The 9,985-nt window shown below is 43.4% G+C and overlaps 1 protein-coding gene across 1 annotated transcript; it reads right to left on the bottom strand.

The window, feature by feature from the left end:
* Positions 1-6,461: 6,461 nt before the first annotated feature.
* Positions 6,462-8,224, bottom strand: LOC147418651 (uncharacterized). Its single transcript, XM_086505273.1, has 7 exons — positions 8,214-8,224; positions 8,057-8,124; positions 7,801-7,988; positions 7,591-7,722; positions 7,267-7,500; positions 6,741-7,151; positions 6,462-6,652 (listed from the first exon to the last, which is right to left on the bottom strand). The coding sequence occupies exons 1-7, from the start codon at positions 8,222-8,224 to the stop codon at positions 6,629-6,631; spliced, it is 1,068 nt and encodes a 355-aa protein (XP_086361399.1). The 3' UTR covers positions 6,462-6,628.
* Positions 8,225-9,985: the final 1,761 nt, after the last annotated feature.

Below are 9,985 nucleotides of genomic sequence, written 5' to 3' on the forward strand. Positions count from 1 at the left end.
TATGATGTATCACGGAAATAGCCAGAACCAACAGCTTCCGAGACAAAGCATCTGCCACCACATTCTTCTGTCCCTGAATATGGACAATCTGGAAGTGAAACTGTGACAAGATGTTCGCCCACCGCATCTGCTTTTCCAAAAGCTGCTTCTGTGACAAGAAGTAGCGCAAACTCTGATGGTCTGTAAAGACAGTAAAATCCGCTCCGAGTAGGTAGTGCCGCCACTGAGTAAGAGCATGGATAACCGCCAAAAGATCTTTCTCATATATCTGTGTTGTCATCTCCGGCCTAGAGAACAATCGGCTCTCGTAAGCAATGACATGGCCTTCTTGCATCAAGACCGCACCGAGACTACGACCACAAGTATCACAATATACTTCAAATGACTTCTGCAAGTCCGGCAAAGTCAAAACTGATCCCGTAGTCAATTTCTCTTTCAAGGTCCGAAAGGCAGTCACCTCTGTGGATCCCCACGAGAAAGGGACTCCTTTCTGTGCCAAGATATGCAAAGGGGAAGCAACCTCTGCAAACTTTCGTATGAACCGCTTGTAGTACGAACACAGTCCCAAGACGCTTCTAACTTCATGGACATTCTTCAAATCGGGCCAATCACGGATAGTCTCTATCTTGGCCGGGTCCATTTGCACTCCAGCTACTGAGATAATGTGTCCCAAAAAGTGTATATCTGGTAGGAAAAATTCACTTTTCTTTGCATTAATCACTAACTTGTGATCTTGTAATGCCTGAAAGACCTGAAGTAGATGATCTCTGTGTTCTGCCTCATTCTTGGAGAAAACAATGATGTCGTCAAAGAAAGTGCCAACAAATAGTCTGTACTCTCGAAAAATCATGTCCATCATCCGGTTAAATGTCGCAGGAGCATTGATTAAGCCAAAAGGCATCACCAAAAACTCAAATAATCCAAAAAGTAGTCCGAAAGGCTGTCTTGTAGACGTCTCCCGACACGATTCGGATCTGATAATATCCACTCTTCAAGTCAATCCTGCTAAAGCACGAGGATCCCTGTAACCTGTCGAGTATATCATCCATCCTAGGAATCGGAAATCTGTTCTTGATAATGATTTTGTTGGGAGCTCTATAATCGATGCACATCCTCCAAGCTCCGTCTTTCTTCAAAACCAACAACACTGGAGAGCAATACGATGAAGTACTAGACTGGACAAGACCCTTTTCCAAGAGGTCTTTCACCTGGTTCATAATCTTTTCATTTTGTGCTCGGCTCACACGGTAAGGTGTCCGGTTCGGTGGTGTGCTTCCAGGTATCAGATCAATGGTATGATCTTCAGGACGAGCAGGTGGTAACTCTCTTGGTAGGCCCTCTGAGAAGCAATCGACGTGAGTGGAGAAAATCTTGGCGTTCTTTATCAAGTTTAGACATATTTGTCCTATCCTTATCGCTCAATTCTTTCATAAAGATCGAGTAAACAAACAGTCTGGATTTCATTAATTTTGAAATGGCCAAAGCCGATACAATAGGGACAGACTTGCCCTTCAGTTTAATATCAAGTACAATTGTTCTGCCCTTTTCTGTAGTCAAAGTCTCTTTTCTCGCCCGATAATCGACCACGGCGTTGTTCTTGTTGTACCAGGGAATCCCTAAGAGAACATCACAACCCTCCAAAGGCATTATGAAGAAGTCCTCATGCCCCAAATACCCCTGACGATGCAACCGAAGTTTGCCAATGACAGGTGTAATGGCTACGTCTTATCGAGGTGCCGCTAGAACTGCCTCTGCAAGTGGTCCCATCCGATCGGGAGTAATCTCGAGCCGCGCCGCCAATTCCGGTGAAATGAAGTTGGCCTTGGCTCCTCCATCAAAGAAAATCAGGGCCTCTTGATCTTTCACTTTGCCCCAAGCTCGGCAAAGTTCTGTACTCTCATCCATGGTGTCGGGATCGGTACCCACACAATCTGGAACCAATCCTGTTTTCATCTTGCCTTTTCGTCCACGTTCCTCAGCTGCTCTCAAACTCTCACGCCTGTCGTCGTCCTTATCATTTTGTTCGTTCTGTGCCTTTTTAGAGCACTTCGAGGAGATGTGTCCCATTTCCCCGCAACCAAAGCACTTCCCCTCTTTGATGAATCGAGCTCGCTCCTGAAGAGTAAGCTTGGGTCATGCATCCTTTTTCTCTGGGTCTCTTTTTCTTTCTACTTTCATTCCCAGAGGTCTATTCGGCTCGTTGTGTCATGTTCTCATCCGTGGGTTAAGTCAGACTGCCAGAGTGAATGACAAAGCCCCGCTTCGCATGACTCATCAACTCCTGAATAGAAGCTGACTTCTGCTCCAAGCACTGATCTCGGATCTCTGTAGGTAGACCCAAGGTGAACCGCTCAATCTATTCTCTGAAAGTGATCTTCTTGAATGAAGAGGCAGGTAGAAAAGAGCTCCAGAATCTTTCACAAATAAGCATTGATTGTATCTTTCTTGGTCATCCGAAGATGGTTCCAAGCAGCTCGTATATCTCGTTCATATTCTTGCATCAACCAAGAAGAAATAAAAAGCTTTTTGAATTTCAGTCATTTAACTGGCGCTGTAGTTTAAAAGAAGCATGGACCACCAAGTACGAGCATTCCCCTTTAGGTAAGAGGTAGCTCTCCGAATCTTGGAGTGCTCTGAATAGCGTCCTCCCGCGAAAGCAATGTCAAACTGCTGTATAAAACGTCAAAGCCTTCGAAGCATCTGAGTATCTTGAAAAGGTATCAAACTTGATCGAGTGGCCACCTTCCTTAAACTCTCGGACTTTCTTGCTTTTATATTCGAGAAAGTCATATTGGCTTTGTAAAAGTTCTTCTTGTTCACTTAGAAGTTTCCAACATCAGAATCTGAGCTGTCTGTAGACGAGTCCTCAATAGAACTGTCAGGCTCTGGGCGAGATTTAGCCTTCTTGGCCTTTTTCTTGCCCTTTCCGAAGCTTTGTTTCTTGATTCGCTTTTTACCTTTTCTTCTTCTTCGCTTGAATCTGAAGAGCTAGAAGAACTGTCAGAAGAAGAAGAAAAAGAACTGGGTACTCCTTCAAATCGAACACGCTTCTTCTGTTTCTTTGTCTTATCAAAAGTTGACCGACGACCCAAATATCCCGGGAAGTCAGTGCTTTTCTTCTGCTTTTTGTCGTGCTTTTTGGCTTTCTTTTGCACGTCAAAAAAACTGGGCGATCCGTGCATCAACCACCTCTTCTAATTCCTTCTCTGAATATTTTTTGTGAGCAGAAGGTTTCTTGAGAGTGGGTGTAGTGTTTTTCTGCCATGCTCATGCACTTCCTGAAAAGAAGTCTCGCTCATATATTTTGAAAATTTTGGGTCCTTTGCAAAATTGAGCATCATCTTCATTGCATCGCCGATCAACTGGCAACGCTCCATCTCTCGCTGCTCCGCCTGAGTAGGCCGAGGCGGGCCATACTCTCTGCGGGAATCTTCGTTGTGATCCCTGTCCGCACCGCCAGATGCAGAATCGACTGATCCTTGCGTGAAGCCATAGGTGGCGCGGAAAAAAATTGGGAATCGAATTTCCCGTAGAAGAGAAATCGGCCGTGCTCTAATACCATTGTAATAGACTTGGACACTCCAAGTCAAGAATCAATCGCGATAGCACCAAATAACCACTTCAAACAATTCACGAATCACAATAGATTTGCACTGGCCCGGCGGAGTTCCGTGCCTAGAGATATTGGCCCCAAAGACTGGCGCCTCTTTCGGTATTTCTTTTTATATTAATCAGTTTAAAGTACAAAGAGAGTGGGTTGGGATTCACTCTCAGACTCTGCGTCTAGATGCTCTGAGAAGTAAAGGCCCAAGCCACTTATTTAAAGGTTTACAAGGGATCCTAAAAGCAGAGCCCCAAAAAGCTTCAAAATCAAAAGCAACTGCTCTCTCTCTCTCTCAAAGAGTCCAACTCAAAGCAAAAAGCATTCTCTCTTTCTCATTGCGTGGAGAAGAAAAAGCAAGCTGCCGTAAAACGCACCGCAAACAGTGGAAATCCATACCTGCTGCCATGTCATCATGCGCTGGCAGTTTTAGGGTTTGCTGAATTTAGGGTTTCAGCCAGAAATTAGGGTTTATTGCAAATTAGGGTTTTTGGCAGTTTTTAGGGTTTGCAGGAATTTTAGGGTTTCAGCCAGAAATTAGGGTTTCTATTGTCCGCCACGTCATCACTTTGTGACACTCTTTTCTTTCCCTTACTGGGTATAGCCTTCAATGCTGTGAGTTTGAAGCACACCAGGTGGAAACTCTAGGTCCGATGTAGTCCCAGTCGGCCACTGGCAATGTTGGAAGTCAATATTTGGAATCTAAAAGGAGTTTTTCTTTTAAAACAGTTCGCTCACGAAATCTCCAAATTTGGGCAAACCTCTTTTAGCTTCTTATTGGTTCTCACGCTTTTCTAATGTGAGAAAGAGGAAAATATGTTGTTTCATGTTAGGTGCAACGGAATGAATGTTGTATTTTCTCAAGATTAGTGATCTTTATTGCTCAAGGTTCCTTTTAGTTCTTTAGGGAAAGAGAGAGCTTTCCGTCTTGTAGAGTGCTGTGGTCACGAACAAAGTGAGTGGATTGTGCGTGCAAGTGAATGAGACTGAGAGAAGGAGAGAGAAGAGATACGACACCCGAGAGGTTGTAAAACCCTCCTCCGAAGGCCCCACTCTCGTCGGTGAGAGTGGTCTATTCTTTGATTGCACAAAGGTGTACAATGCGTATACAATGGACTATGCAACTTGGTCTATGCCGATGACGACGACGGTGACGACGACGACGATGGCTGAAATCTGAGATCTTCTAATCGCTGAATTTCGGGACTGTTTCGGTGGCTGAAAATGACTGTTTTGGCTGCGTTTTCTTGGCTGAAAAATGAGGTTTCTTAGGGCTGAAAACTGATGGTCTTTACGGGCTGAATCTGCTACACTTTAGGTGAATAATGCCGGTCTTAATTTGCTGCTGAAATCCAAAAACGCCAGGGGCTGAAATTGGTCCTTCTGTCGCCGGGGTTCTGCAAATGCAAAAACGCTAGGCTGATCTGCTGTGTCGTGATGACGCCGGGGCTGATCTGCTATGCACAAAAGCCAAGGCTGATCTGATGCAAAAACGCTAGGTCTTCTGGAGAGAAAACGCTAGAGTAGTCGCGGGGATTGGTCTTGCTGAGAAGTTGCCTGTTGAGCAAGGTGCTCTTGCTACCTCTTCTGCCAGAAAGTGCTAACTTGGGTTTGCTTATATATTAACTTAGCAAAATTGCCCTACCTACTTTTGTTGGAAAGTTACTTAAAATAATAAGTGAAAATCCCAATAAATAGGAAAATAGGCTAAATGCACTGGAAAATTCCCCTAACTGATGCTAATGGATTCTGATGGGAATTCCGATGATCATGTTGTGTGCAACTGGAGGATATGCATCTATGCTAAGTGACTGGGCATGCACGGTCTACGAATAGACTCACAAAAGTGCCAGATCACTGGTAATCTAGACTTGATCGGACTGACTGAACCCTGCTATGGTGTAGCTTGTCCACGGACACATAGGGTTGGGATGTGTCACGTGACATTTCAAGGTTTGGTGACCCATGATGGTATGTAACAGACTTGGACACTCCAAGTCAAGAATCAACCGCGACAGCACCAAATAACCACTTCAAAACAATTCACAGATCACAATAGATTTGCACTAGCCTGGCGGAGTTCCGTGCCTAGAGATATTGGCCCCAAAGACTGGCGCCCCTTTCGGTATTTCTTTTTATATTAATCAGATCAAAGTACAAGAGAGTGGCTAGGGTTTCACTCTCAAACTCTGCGTCCACATGCTCTGAGAAATGAAGCCCTCTCCACGTATTTAAAAGTACAAGGGATGCCCAAAAGCAGAGCCCCAAAAGCTTTCCAGTTAAAAGGATAAGAGCTCAAAAGCTCTTCTCTTTTTTTATTAAAAAAAAGCATTCTCTTGCGTAGAGTAAAAAGCAACGCCCAAAAAGCTATCAGCGCAATTTGCGGTGCAAATTCCGGAATTCCGTACCAGCTGCCATGTCAGCATCCCGGCAGATTTTAGGGTTTGCTGAATTTAGGGTTTCAGCCAGAAATTAGGGTTTCCTGCAAATTAGGGTTTCTGGCAGTTTTCAGGGTTTGCAGGGATTTTAGGGTTTCAGCCAAAAATTAGGGTTTCTACTGCCCGTAGCCACGTCATCACTTTGTTATTCAATCTTTTGTCAAGGAAACCACTCAAGGTTTAGAATTTAGATTCTTTTTTCTATTTTCTCATTGCAACAAAGGGAGGAGGAATTTTGCAACAGCCAGTAGTGTTGAAGGAAGAGAACTATAATTACGAAACTGGCCAAGAGAAGCCTAAGCAGAGTCTCAATGGAAAGAGAGTACGCGTTTTCTTCAATTAAGGCAAAGGCAGCTCTGAAAATGACACAGAAAAGCTTTAAATGCCAAACGCACATAGTTGGAGATTCCAAGAACTTGAACACTTAGAAAGTTGTTATTCACAATGTAACTTCAGGCGATTAACCGATGTATACGTATTATGAACGATATAATCTCTAGCTAGGAAAACCATGGTATGTACAAAGCTTCCATCTTTTGTTGTTGCCCGATCTTTCATTGATTGTTGCTTTCTTCACTAGATGTGCCACTTAGGAAAGAGTGCTTGACTCCTCCTGCAAAAAAGAAAGAGAAATAGAGTTCTAACTCTAAGCAAGCAAATCGACGGCGTGAAAATCTTAGAAAGTGTTTATCGCTTCTTACCTGAGAGAGTTGGTCAACTCTTGGTCTTTTGAGGTGCAAACCGTTGCAATCTACGACCACATGCGCGTCATCTATCTTGTAGTGACCATACACACGCGTAGTGTTCAGTTTTTTGTAGAATTCTTTTCTATTGTTTTCAAAGTACGAGTTAATCGCTTCCTCAATGTCGAGGGGCCTTCCAACCCAATCATTCATCACAGACAACCTCACATAAGTTTCTCTGTTCTCGATTGCTCCAACTAAGTAAGGAACAAACTGGAGGTGAACTATCGCGACGCAGCGGGGACAGTAATGCTCTGTTGTCTCAAGATGGACTGTCAAGGGGTCAATGTCGTGGACATGAGCGGCGCATTCACTGCAGCCCAAGTAAAACGATCGGCCAACTGAGCAAAATGACAAGTACCTAGCCACCTGCAAGAAAATATAGCATGTTATTTTCTACTTTTTTCCTTCAGTTCTTTTTGTCAAGCAAGAAGTCTTTTTCTTATGAATTTCCCTCCTCCATGGCAACCCGAGGGCTCTTTACCTCTGTGCGTGTTGCATACTTCACTCTCCAAAAATCTGAGACATTTTGCAAGTGCTTTATACGGTCTTCATCATGAACAGGGGCAATTATGGTCGAAGTTCGGAATTGCAGTGACCGTTTGCTGTCATACACGCCAGAGAATAAACTTTTCAAGATGAACATTGCGTACCTTTTCTTACGGAACTCGCTGAGAATGTAATTTCTATCATCCTCGCATCCGCTCATGAACACCACCTTGTAAAAAGTTACATCAAACTTTGTCAACGTAGCAAAATCAAAAGCAGTAAATTAAAAAAGTAGCTTGTTGCAGAATGGATTTCTTACGATTTCTTTGTCATCGGTGGTAACGCCGTCCACGATGTCAATGTGGAAAATGGTTTTTTGTTTACGCATGACTTGTGCTCCTCCATCCCGGACGACCACCGCAAATACCATTTCTTCTCTATCTGCCCGGTTCTATGTGTGCATAATGTTTGAAATTGTGGCGCTTGAGAAAAACATTATGTCTGTCTTCTTGGGAGGGAGCTCGCGCACTACTGAGTCTTTGCTGAGCACAATGACCACAGGAGCGTCTCCTTTGTCGTAAGGAATTTTCTTTAGCTGGACTTCGAAGTTCTCCACTCTAACCCATGATCTTTTCTTTATGAGTTTTTCAAATCTAGGAATCAGATCCTTGAACACTTGCAATGTAGTTGTAGCAAAGCCCTCTTCGTCAACCAAGTCTGCACGCACAACCGAGGTAGCTGCACTTGTAGACTGGTCGTAGGTCCCATACCTTCTGAGAATGTACCCCTAAAGTCAGCATCAAACTTTAACTGCTTTAAAAAGTCAGCTACAGCCATTGCTTTCACGGTAGCGCTTTCAGTTCCAGCCTAAGATAAAAAACGCAGCGAAGTAAATGAAGCCTCTGTACGAGTATGCAAGTTGCAACAAAGATGAATGCTAGCTATTTGTACATACCTGTGGGGGACTCGGCGAATCCATCACGAATGTGTGAAGCTTCTGTGGTACCTACATCCACAAAAAATTATTTTTTGGTCTTTTGCTTTGTATTTCAGAATGCAAAATCAATAGAATGTACATTTACAGACGTGAAAAATCGAAGTAACGCTCCATCTTGATTGCCTGAGAATATGTGGTAATTGTGAAGCCACTTGCAATTGTGACCCTCTCTCATGAGCTTGTGAGTCAATACATCGATATATAAACTTTAGATTCCCACGCGCAGAATGTAGTTACTGTGTCACGCGTACACACTCCTAAGTAGCCACTCTGGAAGCTTAAATAGATAATCTTGGTGAAGACAATGATGGCAAAAGGAAGAAAAAGAGAAAAAAGAAGACGCTCAGGTCACCGGAGCCTCAATATAAGGCTTGCATGCGCAACTTTGAGAACCAAATCGGAGAACAGAACTCTGGAACATGGAGCTCAGATGAAGCTAGCAGGCAGTGAGCGTGCGCTTTTCCTCTCTCGGTGATGGAGGTACCGTCGGCTGGAAACCACAATTTCACGGCCACTGCGCGGTCAGCTTGCAAGTGCGTTGCTCGTAGCGAGGAAATCTTGCGACCCAGCTTTTTTCTCTGTAGGAAGAGGAGAACGGCCAATGTTCATGTTCCTCGTTACAAGGAGATCTTGGGGGCTAGCATTTCCCTCTGCACGAACAAGACAATCAATGTCCATTACATTCAGCTGTCTTAGGCAGCTAAAGGTGCATTTCACATTCAATGGGCACCAGAAGAGTCGTGCATTGCTTTTCTGTGCCTTTTGTATGAAGGGGAGGATGGCATATGTTCACCACATTCGGCCAGCACGGGGAACCTTCGTATAGGTGTGTTTGATAGTTGTTGGATACCGAAGGAAACTTGCACTGCAAATTGGCCTTGGAGGTGCTTCATCTTGGAGAGTCACTAATGAAGAATCACCAAGACAGCGTTCCTCGTTCTGATTATTGGAGTTTGCACTTGAGTTGTTGCATGAATACACATTCTGCTCACGTAGTCTAAAGCAAGCACCACGCTAGCGACATGTGGCAACATGTAGATAGCATCAGACTCGGGAAAAGCTAGCAAACAACGGACATGCTCTTATCTACGCCCATTAACGCGGGTAATGTCTGTTGGGGACCACGATTTTATGGCCTACACATATATACCTTCATAAGTTCAGAATAGTCTGAACTCACGAATTATAAGAGGGAATAAAGCACTCATAAAACTATAAAAGCAAGGGACACATGAAAAGAAAAGAAAAACAAAAACAAAAAAACAAACAAACTAAATCACTTTGTTTGCTACGAAACAAAACTAGATAAAACAAAACATTATTAACTTAAAAATGTTTTTTAGAAAAGACATGTGTAAAATAAGTTGACGCGACTTACTTGGCTTAAAACAAGTACTCAACTTTAAGCAAAAAAAGGATAAGACATCTTAAAAACTTAAACCTAGAAATCAAACTTCACACAACAACTTATAACGGAACACATTCTTAAGTCCTCAGGTAAGCTAAATATGAAATCGAAAAATGAATACTACTACAAACCTACGAAGAGCAAAGAACCAAACTTGACAATATGTGATCTCAACTTCACTGCTTGTCCAAACAGGAAGAATAAGATTATCACCTTTATCATGCATAGCTTGGACAACAGCTATGACATCCCTACTCATGTCGTCAGTGCCCAAGAGTAGGTGCAGGTTTATATAGAGGCCATTCATGC

This window comes from Adiantum capillus-veneris, chromosome 29 (assembly GCF_014529385.1).
Source record: "Adiantum capillus-veneris isolate H3 chromosome 29, ASM1452938v2, whole genome shotgun sequence".
In the NCBI taxonomy this organism is placed as follows: domain Eukaryota; kingdom Viridiplantae; phylum Streptophyta; class Polypodiopsida; order Polypodiales; family Pteridaceae; genus Adiantum; species Adiantum capillus-veneris.